This window comes from Manis javanica, chromosome 9, assembly GCF_040802235.1.
Source record: "Manis javanica isolate MJ-LG chromosome 9, MJ_LKY, whole genome shotgun sequence".
Taxonomy (NCBI): domain Eukaryota; kingdom Metazoa; phylum Chordata; class Mammalia; order Pholidota; family Manidae; genus Manis; species Manis javanica.
Window position 1 is genome coordinate 10709283 of NC_133164.1, and position 20532 is coordinate 10729814.

The window sequence follows — 20532 nt, forward strand, 5'->3', positions numbered from 1 at the left end:
TGTTTTTAATGTGAATATATTTCTTTTCTAAATGGTCTTTCTTCTTTTCCCATTTTCTTAGGGAATTCCATTTCCACTAATTCTCAATATGCCAAAAAAGGAACCATTTTTAAAGTTAGGTTAAAAATATTCTTTCTTTTCTTTTAATACTCTTAAAAACTGACATAAAAGTAGGTCATGTCCTACTTCTACAAGACAGCCTGTGCAGACGGAGGAATACATGAAGGAAGTCGTAGTTTAAAAAGTCATTCACAATCCTCTATTTCCTAAAATGTTGAAATATTAAAGCTGAAATCATCCCTATAAATGATTTTGCTTTTTGTAGAGGAGCAAATGTGGGTTTATATGATGAAACCCAAATCCTAGAGAAAAGGTTACTATGTTTAAAAGGAAAAACACGTTTTCAAAAAATAAACAGAGGGAACTATGGTAGAGTTATAAATGAGGTCAAAATAGAATAAGAAACATCTGTTGCTAATATTCCTTTAATATGTATAGTAAAAATTTCCAAGTTAAGTAGGTCTTATTTTTGAAAACTTAATTTCTGAACTTTCATTGATAGAAGGGAGTCAGGAATTTCAGCAAACCATTTTTGTTTCATAATTTTTCTCATTCTTTTTGAGTAAGATAAAATTTTTCTTTAACCTTCACAGCATTGTCAAATACATTTTATTTAGATTTTCTAAAGCAGGAGTTTAGAATGATGTCTGGGATTGAGGCCTAGGAAGGAATCATAAAGGAGGTTGCAAGAATGTTAATTGCCTCTATTAACCATAAATGCCTTCTGGACATTACTTTCTTCATTCCTCAAAACAGTCCTTTAAAACAGGCAGTATGATGTCCATTTTACAGATAAAGAAAGGTGAGTCTTAGATTGAACAACTTGCTGAAAGTGGAATGACGATTCAAGCAGAGCCTGCCTGTCTCTAGTGCCAGTGCACCAAATGACTTCCATGTAGGGTCAGACTGATAGACAGGTAGAGAACAGCATGGAAAACCTAAGGTTAAAATGGGGCCATTCCCTCAGAGGCGCTAATGAGTAGATTTGGAAGGTAGAATTTGAAGGAGAATAGGGTGGGAATTGAAGTAAATCATTAGGTAAGGATTCAGTGTAGAGCTGGCACTGGAGTTAGGACTTTATCAAGAGTTTTGAGGTAGGAATGGCCTCTGTACTTGAGATTGAGACAGAGTTTAGATTCAGAATGGAATTTGCATTGAGTACTGGGAAGGGATAGGAACATGACAGTGACAGTGTTAACTCTAATGAGAAGATTCACCCAGGCAATTGCTGGAAATACAACTCCTGGTCCCTCTCAGACCTGCAGAATCCCTGTCCCTCAGGGAAAATGATATGCTCACAAAGGAACAGAGGAGGGTCTGATCACCAGGAAAGTAGAGAAATGCTAGGCAGTGGTCCCAAATTGGGCTTCTCATTAGAACGATGCGGAGAGCTCTAAAAAAATACTGATGTCTGAGCCTCATCCCTCAATTAAATCATAATCTGCGGTAGGGGTCGGATTATCATCTTTAAAAAGTTCCCCAAGTGATTACAATGGGAAGCCAGGGTTGAAACTGTGATAGTAACAGATAAAAATATCTACAAAAAAGGTCTCTCTTGGATTCATAAAGCTCTTCAACAAACCTCTTTTATGGCCAGTTCTGCATACTGCTTGATTTTAAAATACCTGCATATCTGGTGTCTTACAGCAACATTGTAGCCTTGAAGGGCAGAGACTTACTAACTTTACCACCCACCTGCTTAGTGCTGTGACATTGAATAAATGTGTACTTGCTCTGAGCATGTAGGCTTTTATAGGACATCTTTGGCCGCTCTGTTCAAGGACAAGAAATATATATCATGTACACTACACACAAATTCAGCCAATGACAGGGGCTTTCCTGTCTAGGTATTTTTTTTTTTTGAGAGGGCATCTCTCATATTTATTGATCAAATGGTTGTTAACAACAATAAAATTCTGTATAGGGGGGTAAATGCTCAATGCACAATCATTAATCCATCTCAAGTCTAGTTCTTGTCAGTCTCCAATCTTCTGAAGCATAACGAACAAGTTCTTACATGGTGAACAAATTCTTACATAGCGAATAAGTTCTTACATGGTGAACAGTACAAGGGCAGTCATCACAGAAACTTTCGGTTCTGATCATGCATTATGAACTATAAACAATCAGATCAAATATGAATATTCGTTTGATTTTTTATACTTGATTTATATGTGGATCCCACATTTCTCCCTTTATTATTATTATTATTTTTATTTTTAATAAACTGCTGAAGTGGTAGATAGATGCAAGATAAAGGTAGAAAACATAGTTTAGTGTTGTAAGAGAGCAATTGTAGATGATCAGGTGTGTGCCTGTAGATTGTGCTAATCTGTCTAGGTATTTTATGAATAATCAAGGCTTCCTGGATGCTAAGCAGTTTATTCATCGACTGGAGTCTGGGGAGCCTTGGCCCTCCAGGTCACTATCTCATCCACAGGCTATTCCTGGCACCAGCTCTTCCTGAGCAGCTCCCTCCTTGGCCTCCCCTGACTCCAGGCTGGCCCACAGTGACATGCTTGGTAAATAGACTGTGACATTTGGGGACTTCCAGTACTAAGTCATAAGAGTTCTTGCAGTTACCTTCTGGAGCTCCAGGAGCACTATGGGCCCTGAGCTGCTGCGTATAAAGGCCATCTGTCCTGAGACCACCATGCTCAAGAAAACACAGAGTTTTTGAAACTACGTGAGGAAAGAGACACCTGGACAGTCCCTGAAGCATCTCTAGACAAAAGGAATGTTAAAAGATGTAAAGCCCTCTACAATCGACCAAAGTACATCATTTCAAAAGTATCACTAACATGCTCCATCTATAATGTAAAGAAAAATAAAAATAAGGTAATTTATGATAAAATATGAATTTCAATATTTTAATGCCTCAGGTAAAGCACATAGAGTAGTCAAAAAGAAGAAGGCATGTGTGTGTAGAATCACTGGCGAGCGCAAAGCTGCAAATGCAGGCTTCGACAGGTGTGTCAGGCTAGCGACTCAAACACCATGGGTAATATTGCCTTTGGTAACTGTCGAAGATAATAGACATATTTTTGTAAAGTTCTAAAAATTAAATGTAGTATCTCCTGGTTTTACATGTTGGGTGCTTTCCTGCAGAATAGTACATGTTAAAAAAATATAAAAACTGCCTTGTGTTTAGAGTTCTGGTGTTGGGTAGATGGGAGATCAATTGGGAAAGAAGACTAGAATTTGAACTACCATCAAACTGCAAATAAGTTTCCTATATTTGCACCCCCTACCCCAGTATCCCTGATACCTGGACTCAGCTAAGTTTGAGACCTGGAAGTAGGCCCCAGTCATGGACAGGGGGGCTCCAGGGAAAGCTCCCTAGTTGCAGCTGAAGCAGCTGGGAAGGGGGACTCCTAATAGTCAGAGCTGGGGCATGGGGGGGATTACCCTATTTTCCTTTTTCCTTCTTTTCTCCATTCTCTTGCACCCCAGCCCCCAGGCAATCCCTGCCATGAAGCAGCAGTGGTATATGGAAAACTCGGGGGCAGAGAGCCTTCCTCTTTAATCAGAGGAGCTGTGATCCCAAGACAAGGAGCAAACTCCCAGTGCATTTCCCCCCCTCTGTCCTTGTATGTCTTGGTCCTGGACGTGGGCACGTTCTGAGAACTGTGCAGCAGAGTGGGATAATGAAGGCCCCAGCTTTCAAGATGGAGGACCAGAAAGGGAACAAACTGCGGGGAACAAGAAAGTGTTAGTGTCACGGCAGAAAGGGAACACCTCAGGAAAGCTCACGAACGCTTGGGTTCATCTCTGAGCTGTCCGTGCATGGATCTAACAGCACACTGAACCTTTGAGAACCGAACTGTCGGGTAGACACCCCCAAGTCCCAGACTGGCCACTGGGTGGTGCACTCACAGGACAGATCCAAACAGCACAGCAAAGACTTGAAAAACCGACATTGGAAAAAATCACATACAGAAAGAACAATGGAACAAAAAAGAAAGTCTGTAGATAGACTCACACGAATATGGTTATTTGATTTTCAGCAAAGGTGTAAAGACAAGTCAATGGAGAAAAGACAGTCTTTTTAGCAAGTGGTATTGGGACAATTGGTCATCTATATGCAAAAAAAAATCCAGAAACGAACCTTAGCCTAAACCTCACAACTTATACAAAAATTAATTCAAAATGGATTATAGAGTTAAATGTAAAACACAAAACTATGAAAATCTTAGAAGGGAACATAATGTTTGTGATCTGGAGTTAAGCAAAGCATTCTTTTACGTGACATCAAAAACATAATCCATTAAAGAAAAAATTAGTAAATTAGACTTCACTCTGCAACGGATGCTATTAAGAGAAAGAAAAGGCAAATTATAGACTTGGTGCAAATATCTTCAAATCACATATCTGGCAAAGGACTTATATTCAGAATATATAAAGAACTCTCAATCCTCAACAATAAAAAACAAACCGCCCAACTTAAAAATGCATAAAAACCTTGAACACTTCACTAAAAAGGATATATGCAAGTGACAAATAAGTATATGAAAAATGTTCAACACCATTAGCCCTTAGGAAAATGTACATCAAAACCATGATGAGATACCACTGTAAACCTATTAGGATGGCTAAAACTAAAAATATTGTCAACACCCAGTGCTGGCACACGTCTGCTGGGGAGAATGTGAAGTGCTACAGTCACTGTGGTAAGCAGCCTCACAGTTTCTTATACAGTTAAATGTATATTTGCTATATGAGCCAGGATCCCACTCCTAGATTTTTACCTAAAGAAATGAAAACTTTTGTTCACACAAAAACCTATCAGTTTTTATAGCAACGTTATTCGTAAATGCCAAACCTAGAAACAATCCAAATGCCTTAACTGAGTGAACAAATAAACAAACTGTGGTATATCCATACAATGAAATGTTACTCAGAAATAACAGGAACAAAATATTGATTACTACAATAATTTGAATTTCAAAGGCATTATGCTGAGAAAATGAAACCAGTTTGAAAAGGCTGCATGCTGCAAAGGATATATGAATATAAAGTAAATAGCATTTCTGGCGGAGGAACTACAGTTTTGAAAGGCAAGGAGGAATGGAGGAAAGATCTTCCCATCTCCCACAACTCCCATTACTCACATCCCATAGGGCTGTTTGTACCAGATGGCTCAGGCACATCTTTTTCTTTTCATTTTCAGAAGTGCTAGAATCTATTATATACAGACTTCAAAGGTCAACTAATCTTTGATAAACTGCAGAAAATTGGGAGTTGAATGTACCAGGCTCCAGGGTTGATTTTAATCTTGGTCTTCTAATTCATGAACACATTTATTTAGATATTTGATTTCTTTCATCAGCATGATGCACTTTTCAGCATACAAGTCCTGCACATGTCTTGTTAGATTTATACCTAACTATTATATATTTTCTGAGCAATTGTAAATACTTTTGTATTCTAGTTTTGGTGTCCATATGTTCATTGCAAGTGATTTTGTGTACTACTCTTGTATCTTGAGACCTTGAAAATCACCTATTCTAGGAGTATTTTTGTAGATTCCTTGTGATCCTCTATGAAAACAATTATGAAATATGCAATAGGAGTAATTTTGTTTCTTCCTTTCTTATCTATATGATTTTTAGTTCCTTTTCTTGCCTTATTGCACTGGCTAGAACAACACCACCATGTTGAATGAGAATTCTGAGAGTAGACATCCTCTTCTTGGTCCCAGTCTTATAGAGAAAAGCATTCAGTTACTAAGTAAAATGCTAGCTGTAGGATTTTTATAGATGTTCTTTCTCAATTGAGGAAGTTCTCTTATATTCCTATTTTTCCAAAGTTTTTATCATGAATGGGTGTTGAATTTGTCACTTCTTTTGCATCAGTTGGTACTATCATGTGATTTTTCTTCTATTCTGTTAATATGATAGATTACATGGAACAATTTTCAAATATTGAACTAGTCTTGCACCCCTGGAATAAACTTCACTTGGTCATGGTGTCTAATTCTTTTTATATACTATTTGATTTACTTTGCTACTATTTTTAAAGGTTTCTTACATCCATATTCATGAGGAATGGTGGGCTGTAATTTTTTTTTTTGTAAGTGTTTCAGTCCTTACACCAATACTACAGTCTTATTCACTGTAATTTTGTAGTAAGTTTTAAAAATGGGAAATGTGTGTTTTCCAACTTTGTTTTGGGTAATCTTAATTACCAATTTGCATATGAATTTAGGGTCAGCTTATCAATTTTCTGCAAAAACAGTAGCTGTAATTTCAATAGCTATTATGTTGAATTTGTACTACCACCTCTTTTTATTATGTCCATAAATTTGAATGGTGTTTACATTTTGAAAATTTTGGGAAAATATTAGAAGAAGAGTATTGCATATCATGTGAAAGTTGTATAAAATTCAAATTTCCGTGTGTATAAATAAAATTTTATTGGAACACAGCCATGCTCATTAATTTCCATTTGTTTATGGCTGCTTTAGGTATAAACAGAAACTGCATGGGCCACAAAACCTGAAATACTTATTACCTGGTTCTTCACAAAAAAAGTTAGGGGACCCGTGCTTCAGCAAAGACTTAACAATCATTGCCTAAAATTTTCCAAACACTTGAGCCGAGGACTATGACCATGGGCTGGAATTTCCGACTCTTATTCCAAGGATTCTTTTTGAGCTATGTCTAGACCTGATGGAACTTAGTCTTTAAATTTTTTTTTTCCTGCTGTGGTATGCAAAGGCAGAAAGAGCGAGGCTAAGACCATGTGCAGCAAAAGATAAGAAAAGGAAAGATCAAGAGATGAAAGATGAACACTGTGGACTTTAACGGAGCTTTGCGGAATCCAACTATTAGAGCTGGAGAGGCCTTAGGCGTCCTCTCAGTTTTAGCAGTTGAAGATAATGTGACTCAGGAAGTCTTGCCCCAAGTTACATAGTGTCTCTGACTCCTGCTAGTTCACATTAGCAAAAAGCAGTTTGTTCGTTTCTCTCCAGAAACTGTTCAGGGCCTCAACTCAGAAGACTTTGAGTTGAAGCTTAACAAGAGAAGAAGATTTCTTCTATGAGCAGGCTCCATATTTGGGGGGAAACTATCACTTCCTGACATTGATAGTGTAATTCTATTTTGTGTGTGCTAAAAACTGTAATTGTGAAGTGTTGGGATAATGCAACTGGCATTTTAAAGCCTATGGGCAGCTGACTCTTCAATGCACTCATGTTACATCAAAGAAGTGTGGAAGGGTAATGAGTGGTCATAGAATAGAGATCAAATTCAGGGCATTTGAAGTTGCAGTGTTATTTTCACTGGTCCAAATACATTCTTTCTTTGCGCGAACTGAAGGGGGACGTCATCGGTTGTATTTCCACTGACTGCCACCCACTGCCCTGTGTCACATGGGCACTGGCCGTGGAAGCTCGGGTTCAACGTAGACCTGACTTGAAACTCAGCACGCTGAGAGGATGAGAGAAATTCAGCAGCTGCCAAAGGAGGGCCTGAGAAGCAGAAACGTTTCCATCAGGCTAATGAAACCTGTCAGCAACAGCAGGGCTGCAGAGCCTGATCTCCCAGAATGCAACAGGAGTGGAAAAGGAGCCAAAGGAGGAGGAGGGGATGGGAAGAAACAAAGAATTCTTCATTATGCCCAATTACAGCAGGAGTGGGAGGAGTAGGGCAGGAGGCAGACATGAAACAAGATACAATAAAAGTATGGCACAACAACTGGCAAGTGCTGACTTTGTTCTCTGGACATTAGGTCCTATTGCGGCAGGTGGCGGAAGCAGGTTTGACTAAGCTTCAAGGACCCTCTGTGCACCACCCTTTCCAAGGCCTTGGGAGAGGCCCTGAAAATGTGTTCATATGATCTTAAATTTTTACTAAACTTGTGGAAGGGAAGTAGGTTCCTTAACCTCAGTCAGTTAAGTCCACTGTGCTTTCCAACTCGATTTCCTTCAGGACCATTTTGAGATTTGCTAAAGGAAGGTTGAGTTAGGAATAACCATATTACCTGCAATTTAGTAAGATGTTTTGGAACATTTTACTAAAAACACATAAACCATGAACTCCTATTTAGATGTATATACAGAGTAGCTTATTTTACATTCTTTAAATTTGTTTATTAAAGAATTGAGAGAAAATTCAGGTAAAAATGAACGGGATACAAAACAAAACAGTTAAGATGAGTGATTAAATCAATAGACATTAATATGGCATCCAGAAGGAGAGCATAGCACAAAATTTTCAGAACATACTAAGACCCATCATTCACTATGAAGAAGGGACATTCTGTCAGGAGAAATAAATTATATTTGGATTGTTTGAAAATTTGATTAATGAAGAGTTGTGAATTACATGAACTCATTGGAAAACAATTTTCAATTCTATGGGTTAAAATATAAATTGATACAGATAAGGAGAATATAAAACTCTTAATACTTTAATAGAATGAGGACTTTGATGACAAACTGGCTGTTGAATACTGTCAATTTGAAGGCATTAATACAAAAAAACTTATAATACCCTGAAATCTTACAGCATGTATATGAAAGTGTAAACCTTAAAAATGAAAGTCAGCTATTTTACTGGCAAAAATAGATTTATTCAGGAGTAGCAGAGAATTGCAATTTGGTACAAGCAAGTTACCACAAAATAGGCAAATCCAGAGAACAAAGGAGAGGACCAGTTTTTTATGGAGGAAAAGGCTGAGTTGTGAGTGCTGTTTTAAGCGAAAAGTCCATTTTAAGAAACTGGGAGTCTGATGTATCTGTGGCTTCTCATTGGCTGAGTTGTGAAGGTCTCTCATTGGCTGGGCTGTTGCAGGGCAGAGGCAGAAACTCTTCCTTCTCTTGAGTAGTAAAGTAGGCTATTTCCATGGGGCCTCTAATTGACAAGGAGGTGTAAGATAGGAGAGCTTGCTTTGCTGGTCTCCCCACTGCCATGTCAGTAAGTTTTTCTTTTATTAATTTTTACAACAGAAACTTGTTAGTGCTTCCTCCAAATTTTTTTTATTTTGGTATCATTAATCTACAATTACATGAGGAACGTTATGTTTACTAGACTCCCCCTATCACCAAGTTCCCCCCACATACCCCATTTGCAGTCACTGTCCATCAGCGTAGTAAGGTGCTGTAGAATCACTACCTGTCCTCTCCGTGCTGTACAGCCTTCCCTGTGCACCCCTCCACACATTATGCATGCTAATCGTAATGCCCCCTTTATTACCCCACACCCCCCTTATCCCTCCTTTCCCATCCATCCTCCCCAGTCCCTTTCCCTTTGGTAACTGTTAGTCCATTCTTGGGTTCTGTGAGTCTGCTGCTGTTTTGCTCCTTCAGTTTTTCCTTTGCTCTTATACTCCACATAAGAGCGAAATCATTTGATACTTGTCTTTCTCCACCTGGCTTATTTCACTGAGCATAATACCCTCTAGCTCCATCCATGTTGTTGCAAATGGTAGGATTTGTTTTCTTCTTATGGCTGAATAATATTCCATTGTGTGTATGTACCACATCTTCTTTATCCATTCATCTACTGATGGACACTTAGGTTACTTCCATTTCTTGGCTATTGTAAATAGTGCTGTGATAAACATAGGGGTGCATCTGTCTTTTCCAAACTGGGCTGCTACATTCTTAGGGTAAATTCCTAGAAGTGGAATTCCTGGGTCAAATGGTATTTCTATTTTAAGCTTTCTGAGGAATCTCCATACTGCTTTCCACAATGGTTGAACTAATTTACACGCCCACCAGCAGTGTAGGAGGGTTCCCCTTTCTCCACAACCTCACCAACATTTGTTGTTGTTTGTTTTTTGGATGGTAGCCATCCTTACTGGTGTGAGGTGATATCTCATTGTGGTTTTAATTTGCATTTCTCTGATGACTAGCGATGTAGAACATCTTTTCATGTGTCTGTTGGCCATCTGAATTTCCTCTTTGGAGAACTGTCTGTTCAGTCCCTCTGACCATTTTTTGATTGGATTATTTGCTTTTTGTTTGTTGAGGTGCATGAGCCTTTATATATTTTGGATGTCAACCCTTTATCAGATATGTCATTTATAAATATATTCTCCCATACTGTAGGATGCCTTTTTGTTCTATTGGTGGTGTCCTTTGCTGTATAGAAGCTTTTCAGTTTGATGTAGTCCCAGTTGTTCATTTTTGCTTTTGTTTTCCTTACCCAGGAAGATATGTTCATGAAGAAGTTGCTCATGTTTATGTCCATGAGATTTTTGCCTATGTTTTTTTCTAAAAGTTTTATGATTTCATGGCTTACATTCAGGTCTTTGATCGTTTTGAATTTACTTTTGTGTATGGTGTTAGACAATGATCCAGTTTCATTCCCTTAAATGTAGCTGTTCAGTTTTGCCAACACCAGCTGTTGAAGAGGCTGTCATTTCCCCATTATATGTCCATGGCTCCTTTATCATATATTAATTGACTGTATATGTTTGGGTTAATATCTGGACTCTCTGTTCAGTTCCACTGGCCTGTGGGTCTGTTCTTGTGCCAGTACCAAATTGTCTTGATTACTGTGGCTTTGTAGTAGAGCTTAAAGTTGGGAAGTGAGATGACCCCTGCTTTATTCTTCCTTCTCAGGATTGCTTTGGCTATTCAGGGTCTTTTGTGGTTCCATATGAATTTTAAATCTATTTGTTCCAGTTCGTTGAAGCTTCCTCCAAATTTGAAGGCATTCAAGAAAATTACATTACTAACAACTCATAGCAAAGTTGAAAGAAACTTTTCTAAGTGAATCGATACTAAAAAAGTTTCAATGAAGGATGTTTAAAGAAAGATTGAATCTTTGTTCTATTCTCATTAAAAAATATTATAAAATCATTGTCTTCATAGACTTTTGAAGGGAATATCAGTGTATGCAGACAAAAATGATAGGATAAAAACCATTTAAGAGATGCATCAAGAAATTAATTAGAAACTGTTATTTTTATGGATTTTTTAATGTTTGTGGTATTTAGTAACTTTAAATAACAGTAATTTATGATTTTTCTTTTACTAAATATGTACTTGGGTACCCAATTTTGTATTTATAATTTTGTATTTTTTTCTTGAATTCTATATGGCTACTGTGAATAATATTGCTGTGAATATGGGTGTGCAGAAATATCTCTTTGAAACCCTGCTTTCAATTCTTTTGAATATACACCCAGATGTGGAATTGTTGGATCATATAGTAATTCTATTTTTAATTTTTCAAGGAACCACCATACTGTTCACTAAAGCATCACTCCCACTGACTGCACAAAAGTTCTGATTTCTCCACATCCTTTCCAACACTTGTTATTTTCTTGTTTTTGGACAGTAGCCATTCTAATGGGTGTGAAGCCCTTACTATATTTGTATGCCATGGGTTGGATTCGGTTTTGCTGGGAAAGCATTTATGTACCAGTTCTCCTCTTTGTGACCACCTCCATGGTCATGGTTGGAACACAGCTTAACAAAGCTGTTCAGTATTGCTGCTCAGTGCTTCTGTATAGTATTGATTATTCCTCTTCTCCCTCTCGAAGCCCTGGGATCATTTTATCCAAACTTGCTTTTGGGTGATATCATAGATTCCAGCTTTGTGGGGTTATTGTTCATTTTTGTTTTAGAGGTTATGGTACATATATACATTCTATCCCATTAGTCAAGGGGCTCTGTTCCGTATACTTGTTCATTCTATCAACTGTCAGATAACTTTAAGGCCAGTCTATAAGGACCATTCCCATATGTACTGAATGGTGACATCTTTCTATGTCTGGCTGATGTTAAAGCTGATACAGCTGGTACTGCAGGACCTGTTGCTAAAACACTGAACCTTATCAACCAGTCCTTACTGGCTGATAAATAGCCACTACCTTGTAACTCTTGAGCAGTCCTCCCTTAATACTTGGGATCATCTGAAGGGTTAATGGCTGGTTCTGAAGGGGATCCCCAGGCTTGTGCTTAGAAGGGGCCCTGGGCTCTTGAAGTTCTGTTTGAACAAGAAACCCCACATTTAAATTTTTTCCTAGGCTCTGTAAATTTTTCCTGGGCCAGTCCTGAACAGATTATGTAGATTAAGGCAAATTGTGTAGCCAGTCCTCAACAGAATCATTGCCCTTTTAGATCCAAGTGGAAAAGGGATTCTGCTTTAAGGTTTCCTTCAAGTTACAAAGTAGAGGATGCCACACGAGGGCTCTTTGTAACAACCACAGGTTCCCTTTGGCCTTACTCCTCTGCCGTTTGTCATGGCCAACATTCTTCTGGGGCCCAAGCCTGGAAAAAGGCATTTAAAGCTCAACACTTTGCTGGTATGAGAAGTGGTATCTTTTTACGGGCCATAACCCTGTTCTAAGCTTATTTTTTCCTCCCTGATTCTCACCTCTCTTATTTTTGAATATATGGCCCTGTTTGTTTAAACTATATTTTTATTCTTATATTCTGTAGAAAAACTGTAGATTTGCTAAATACATTTTTTCCAAAGGAAACTGGCTTTTGGGTTCTATTTCAACCAGTCAATTCAGGTAGACATTTAAATCATGAGGAATTCCTGCCTAATTTCTTCTGTATTGGCTCACTGAAAAGCCTTCCCTGCAAAGGAAATAATTGAGGAGAATGCTCTAGTTACTTCCTCAGGCCTAGATACACAAGTACCATTTTAGCTGATTTGGAGAGATAAAGTTGTCTGGGAACAAACGCATCTCTGTTTGTGTGTAGACACTTCATCTGTAACATGAACTTTAATTCAGTTATCTTGCAGGAATATCGTGGGAATGCATTTGATAAGGTCAGAATGGTTTCAACAACAGCTCTTTAAAACCAAGCTATTATGATTATGCAGTTACTATTATATGTGATCATTATTTGATTATATCTAGTAGAGCAATAATGACAGGTTGTTGATATTCAATGATACTAAAGACAATTTCCATTCAACATCAGTCACGAACTCTCTGTTTTATTAAATAATCACGTGACAAGCCTAGGCTTTGTAATATAAACTGCTACAAAGAGTTTTAATGGTAGTATTCTGGACTACACAGTACAGACCAAAAAATGACATGAAGAGAATACCATTTGCTCTTCAGGTGTCACCTTTGTCGAGTATGAACAGTGTTCATAAATGCGAGCAAAACTGCTGGTGACAAGCTAGTTAGAAAAGAGTGAGAATCTGAGGCTAATTCAAAAAGAGAAGTTAGTGATGGAAATATCTCCTTAGCCTTGACATAGGTAGCTTGATCTCATGTTCTGGGTCCTCTGTGTATATATAGTAAACAGCTCTGACAACGATTTCTTGAAACACTTTATAATTATTTAATTGCTAATAATTATTGATCATTAATCATGGGACAGACCCTGTGTTGATGTTTTACAAATACTGTCACACAAGCGTAGGTCCTGCGGTCCCAGGTGCCCCGGGTCCTGTATGCCACAGCCATTCCAGACACTGGTCACAAGGCAGCATCTAGGTGCAGCTTCATGGTCCCTGTGGAGCTGCCGTGGCTCATGCGCAGGACGTTAGTTGCTCCTCCTTTGTGGTCCCATCTTCCTTATCCATTGGTTCACAGTTACACTGATAGAACTGTCTTCTCCACTAGACTGTGAGTGGGTTTTCAGAAGCACAGTGTGTTATTTTTTATGAATAGATTAATGCACACAGTCAGTTGGACTGTTGCTAGCTACCCAGATTACTTGCCTTCATTCTCTTTCCACAAACCCAGTTTACTGTGAATGTAGCTGTACCTGAAAACCCCAGACCATCAGTGGCTTAACAACAGCCAAAGTTGCTTCCGCACTAAGTCCAATACGGATGTGCCTGGTCAGGGAACAATCTTGAGGTGCTCTCCTCTAAGCAGTGCCTTAGGGATCCAGGTTCCTTCCATCTTGAATGCCTCTGTCTTCAACACATGGTTTCCATGGTGCCTGTAGGAGAGGAAAAGGATCACCGAGGGAGTCTTACGGCTAGGTTTGGAAATGGCGTATATCATTTTGAATCACTTGCATCGACTAGAACCCCATCACATCACCCCAGAAGGCTGGGAAATACAGTCTTCCTGTGCACCTAGGAAGAGGATACTGGACTGATTGGCTCACATCTAAAGGTGTCACACAAAACCCTCCAGTGCCTTCCCAGCTGACTCAGCATTTAAGTCCCAAGTCCTTCCAGTGGCCTCAAGGTACCACCTAACCTGCTCACCCTCCAGGCCTTATGGTTCAGGCTTCACATCCTTTATCTGCAGTTTCTCACTCATTTCAGTTGTACTGGCTTTGGCTCCTGACTGCGCCTTTGCTCTTCTATGCCTTTTGCTTGGAATGTTTTTCCGCTAGACGCTGTATGGGCAGCTCATTCTTTCACTGCCTTCAGGTCTTTATTCAGTAGTTCCTTTCTCACTGAGACCATCTCTGGCCATACTACCTACATTTCAATCCACTTGATCCCCAATACATCATAGTCCCTTTCTTGGTTTGTTAATTATCTTAACACTTGCCTCTATTAAAATACTCTACCTTTTGCTTGCTTAACTTGTGTATTAAGTATATCCTGCACTAGAATGTAAGCTCCACAAGGGAAGAAATTTTGATCTTTTTAAAGTCATGCTGTACGTCCATTACTTAGAATTGTACCTAGCACATAATGGATGCTCAGTAAAATTTGTTGACAGAATAAATTATATCAACAAAAAATGAGGATTAATCTAATGTTGTACAGAGATAAGTATCTCCTAATGCTATCTCTAATTATCATTTTAAGAACATTCCATACATGAAGGACAATAGAAAGATTAATCAATTTGTATTTTGATATTAGAAAATGACAGATCATTCTAAATTATCTAAGCAACATTTCAATGACTGAGAAGGAAGTAAAAAGTCAAAGCAGGGTGAAAGGAAAAAATTTAAATGAAGAAATCGCACAAGGTTGTCCCTTTCTCTAGCCTCAAATCACCAAGTTAAAAAAAACGATCTTTATAAGCTAATAGAATCATTTCACTAACAATTCCTTACATTCTGTGTGTATCTCGTAGCTCAGCTATTCCTTCACTTCAGTGATAAATTCTCATTTATGAAGGGGAGTTGACGCAGCTGGCTTTTTTCCCTCTGCTCGTTGGACGGCAGAAATACTGAGATTGGATGTCAAGCCAAGCGAGGAATGTGCTGGTTAACACTTCCCTCTGCCCGCAGTTTTGCAGAGGAGAACCAGTTAGGACAGGAGGCTTGGTTATGACATGGATAGCTCAGTAGCTAGTTTACTTCTTCTATACTCTCCCAATACAGCATATGAGGGAAGAATTTGTGGACTTAAAATTCTATAACATAAGAAACTATAGTAAGTGCCAGAGCTACCATTGGTTTTACTGTGGGGACATTTCCATGTTGAATGAAACTATTTTATAGTAGATGTGGTTTGAAATATTAAAAAATACAAGTTGTAGGAATATCTGGTCACATTTTTTTTCCAGAGTCACACCCACTGCACTTACCATAGTAACCGAGGTTTCTCTGTGCAACTGGCTGTATATAAATATTTGGTTGCAAATGACATTGGAAAGTTTGACAAATGTGACTCTAGTAGTCAGACTGGTCTGCACAAGGTTCTTTTCGCCATCTCTTATGTAAAATATCTGCATTTTCCCATTTAATGTATGAGAACTCCTTTTTGCTCTTTCTCTCTTCCATCTTCCTTAGTGTTTTCCCATCCTTTACCCTTTGCATTATCGGACAGAGCTGACCCAAACCCACAACTGCGACTGTCTTTGAAGAGTTGGGTGCCCCAAGTTTCACTGAATGCCAGTACATAAGAGCCTGTGAATGAGGGGATCACCTGCAGCTTTTTTGATATTTACTGGTGTTTCCAGTCTGTAGAGAGCCCCTGAACTGGAATGATGAATACATGGTAGGGGATATATTTAGGTTCTATGAGTTTTTCTCACCAGCCTGACCAAACCCAACTAAAAAATGAGGTAGGTCCACTCTTGTGAATTCTTCTTTATTATCTACAACTCCAAATTTGGTATTAGTTTTGTAGCAAAACAATTATTTAGTATAAAAAGGATAGTTCAAACCTGAAATGCTGCACCAAGCTGTCATCTAACACAGCTGAATTATAAATATTAAAAATTATAAGAAATATAGGAGATAACTGGATATGGTTATAAGCTTTATACTTGAAAGATACTGAATAATATTCTTTTAAGTGTTCTTTTATGGCTTAAAAATTCTATTTTGCTGACATACCCTTTCAGAGTGTACTGAGATACTTCATAGTCCTTTTAAAAAATACATATTTTAGAATATTTTTCAACTCCATAATTAATACTTGGCTATTGTCTAGAGAGCTTTGAAGTAGAGTCTGAATGTGAAATCTCTGGAAAAAACACATTTGATGATTTGGGGGAAATACTGTTCTTTTTTAATGTTTTTGGATGGTCCATCTTTTTATTTATTTTGAGGCAGATATTATTAGATGCATACAAGTTTAAATTGTTATATCCTCTTGGGGAGTTGAAGCTTTGAACTTTTCTGTTATTCTGTAGTAAATCTGTTTAACTTGTAATGTTTTTTTTGCCCCAAGTCTCTTTATTCTGATAATAATATAGCTACACTAAGCTTTATTTTGGTTAGTATTTGCCTACTATAATTTTTTCTGTCCTTTATATTCCATCCTTTATCTTTATGATTTAGATGTACCTCCTGTAAGCAGTATATATGTGGTCTTTGTGTCTTTATTCATATTGTTGATCATGGTCTTTTAATAGGAGCATAAATCCATTTGTATTTATTATCATTAGTAATATATTGAGATTTCTTTTTACTAGCTTATTTTATTTTTTCCATTGTTGCACTTTTCTTGTATTTTAACTCCCTATCTTTTCTTGCTTCCTTTTCTACTGAAATTTTTTTCCAATTCTTGTTCTATTTTTTCACATGACTAGTTTGAAAGATAAACACTCTTGTATACTGTGAACATCCTAGACATTTGCATTTAACAAATTCTAAAATTAATATCTTCCTTATGAACAATAAAAGAAGCTGCAAACACTTTCCTGTCAAAACCATTCTTATTCATATGCAATTGTTCAATACTTGGGGTTGATTTAAACCCCACAAATTAGGCATTACTATTTTTGTTTGATACAGTCAATATTCATTTAGATATGGTCACATATGTATCAGGTTTTTTGTTCACCATTCTTTCATCTCAGAGCTTTCATTTGGGGTTAGTTTCTTGCCTAAAATACATTCTCTTTTTCTTTTATTGATATATAATCCACATACCATAATATTCATCTTTTAGACTGTACCATTCAGTGGTGTTTAGTATATTCATAAAGTTATGCAACCATCACCACTATCTAATTCCAGAGTATTTTCCTTGTCCCAATAAGCAGTTACTCTGCAGGTTTCCTTCCCCCAGCATCTGGCAACCACAGATGTACTTATTCTGGACATTTCATATAAATAAGATCACACAATATTGTACCTTTTGGGCCTGGCTACTTTCACTTAGAATTGTGTTTTCCAGGTTCATATGTGTTGTGGCATAAATCAGTTCTACATATTTTTTTTAGAGCTGCTAATATTCCATTGTATGGAAATACCACATTTTGTTCATCCATTAATTAATTGATGGACATCTGGGTTGCTTCCACTTTTTGGCTATTATGAATAATGTTGCTGTAGCATTTATGTACACATTTTTGTATAGATACATTTTTTCAATTTCCTTGTGTATATACCTAGGAATGGAATTCCTAGGTTATATGATAATTCCATTTAACTTTTTAAATAACTGCCAAACTATTTTCCGAAGTGGCTGCTCCTAAATGAAAATCTTCCTCTTCTAGAATATGAGTCAACAAGCAAGCACACAATTAAGGACTGGTAGAAACATGGATGAAATTAGGAGGTTTGGGGAACTCTTCCCTTTCCAGATATATGTGTTCTTTTCTTTGTTCATATATTTCTTACAACAAAACAAGAGAGTGAGAAAAAAGAAAACCATACAATCTGTGTGCTCTTGTTTTTTTTCTAATTAAAAAAAAAATAGTCTGTTTGCCTTCTATGGAAGTAGGTATGGTTTAGAGATCCAAGGTAGCATAGTTGGGTAAAGGTTTGTGCTGTCTGGGACTTCACGAGTCCAAAGCTCAAAGGGAAATTGTAATTTAGGATTCTCAGAGTAGCATCTAACTGTTCAGGTAGGAAGTGAGCTGACATTTCCTAGTAATAGCTCAGAGGTGTAAATGCAGGTGCATGGTCATGGAAGACAGCCCAGGTTCTGCTTACAAGGCAGGGTGAGGTCGACCTGCACCAGCCCTGCCCTGTTGGGGTCGGCCAGCCCTTCTCTTGAAACAGAAGAGACCTAGGAAGTGGCTAGGCCATTCCCTAATTTGGCAGGCGAGGAAATGGCTTAGTAGTTGATTTTATTATACATCACTTGTTCATCTTCTAGCCTGTCAGGCCATTCAATGCCACATCTTGATCCTAGCCCGCTAGGAAAACAATCTAATCCAGAAAGCATTTATTGAGCGCTGACTGCATACCTAACCTCCCGTCTTACTATGCGTCAGACCACCCCATTAAGTGCTGAACGGTGGTGTCTGCTTTCTGCACTAGACTGGTAGTTTTCCCCACCACTTTAAGATCCTGGTTTAGGCCAGTGTTTGGCTTTCTGGTAGGGTGGGACCCAGTGAAAGGCTTCTTTATCTAGGTGACCGCGCCTACAACGCCTCAGGGCACTCGGGCAGAAGGGCCGCCGGATAGTCCCTTGCAGGCGGGGTGCTAAAAGCCACCAAGCGCTGAGGAAGTCTGCAGGTAAGGAGCTGTCCATCAGCAGGCGATGGGAAGGGCCTGCGCAGACCGACCAATCAACGGAGCCGCCCTTAAAACGGGTTCACCGCCCCGGGAACGCACCCAAACCCAAACCACTGAGCATGCGCCATGGGTCCAGCGCAAATCCCCCCTCCCCGCGAGCCCCCTACGCAGCCGGGTCAGGGTTATGTTTCCCAGGGTTTCCTCAGTAAAAAAGGAGAAAAGGAAAAGGGAGTCGCTTTGAGATGGGAAAGAGAGAAAGACTGTGTGAGGAGAAACTTCCTCAGAGTGGTGATTGTCGCTAGCAGCCCAGCTCTTGGGTCACGTTGGACTCGAAGGATGGTGCTTCTAGGTTTCCCGGGCTCCGTGCCTTGTGGTTCGGCTGACGGGCATCCCCTGGCACTTCAGCCTCTTGCAGGTTACTGTCCTCAGTTTACGGATGAGACAGGCGAGGCTCAGAAGTTTTGATCCCGTCCAAGGTGACACAGCCGCTTATCCTGCGGCCGGTCTGCGTGACTCCAGGGCGCCTGTCCCGGCCTGCTCCGTCCCTCATCCCGGGATGCCCCTTTAGACTCGCGGGGGCTTCCCACGGCCTTGCTGGGGACGGGACGGTGGATTTAGGCCGAGAGTCGCCGCCACGAGTGCATGCGGCGCTCTACCCCGGGTCCCAGGCTGCGGCGCTCGTGCCGCTTGTACTGCCGCGGCTTCCGAACGGCCCGGCGCCTCATGAGGGCACCTTTCTGAAACCTCCGCCCCTCAGAGGCCCCAGGAGCACAGGGGGCGTGGTGCCGCGGAGCCCGGACCTTGCCGGGACGACGGGGTCCCCAGAGCGCTGGAGGCTCCACGGGCAGGCGGCCCGGGGTCCCAGCGTGAGGCCCGGCTCCAGCACCGGGGTGCGCCCTCTCCCTCGCCTCGGGTCTTCGGACGTGCGGCCCCACGAGCAGTCGGACGGGAGCGGAGGGGTCTCCAACGGCCCCGCTGGGGACCCCGCTGCCCGCCTCTGGCCGCCTGGCGCCCTTGAGGAGCGGCCGGGCCTGCTGTCCCGCCGCGCCGGCCCCTCCTCCGCCCGCCCCGCCCCGCGCCGCGCCGGACACCCCGCCCCGAGGAGGCGGCCCGGCGAGCGGCCGCCAAGGGAGGCTGGTGGCATGGGGGAGCCGCAGCCGCCGCCACACGCACGGTCGCGCCTAGCGAGCCCGAGCGCCGCTCCGAGCTCGGGGAACCGCGGGCGCAGAGGAGGGCGCCTCGGGCCGTGACACGCCGCGGAGGGCGCGGCTCGAGCTGCGCCGCCCGGACGCGCGGCGAGCGGCGGGGGGAGCGAGCGGGCGGCGGCGCCGGGAGCCGCGGGCAGGCCGGCCGGGTGCGGAGGGCGCACCTGGCGGCGGCGCGGCCGGGCCCGACCGGACCTCGGGAGCGGGCGCGGCGGCGGCGGCGCGGTGTGGCGGCGAGGATGTCGCAGCCGCCGCTGCTCCCCGCCTCGGCGGAGACTCGGAAGTTCACCCGGGCGCTGAGTAAGCCGGGCACGGCGGCCGAGCTGCGGCAGAGCGTGTCGGAGGTGGTGCGCGGCTCGGTGCTGCTGGTGAGTACCGGGCGGCGGGCGGCCCCCTCCTCCTCCACGCTCCTCCAGTCCGCCGGGCCCAGGCTGAGCCGCCGACCCTGCTGCGTCTGCCGGATTAAGAGACTGTGGGAAGCGGGGATGTTGGACGGGGAAGGGA

General features: G+C 40.9%; 1 protein-coding gene across 6 annotated transcripts in view; it reads left to right on the plus strand.

Annotated features, from left to right (window-relative positions):
* The first annotated feature begins 20264 nt into the window (after positions 1 to 20264).
* Positions 20265 to 20532, plus strand: part of DOCK9 (dedicator of cytokinesis 9) — a 273892-nt gene continuing 273624 nt past the window's right edge. For all 6 annotated transcript variants that reach the window (XM_073212409.1, XM_073212414.1, XM_037025012.2 and 3 more), the window contains exon 1: positions 20265 to 20396. In XM_073212409.1, the coding sequence (XP_073068510.1) occupies positions 20268 to 20396 (129 nt within the window). In that variant the 5' untranslated portion in view covers positions 20265 to 20267. The remainder of the gene's footprint in view (positions 20397 to 20532) is intronic.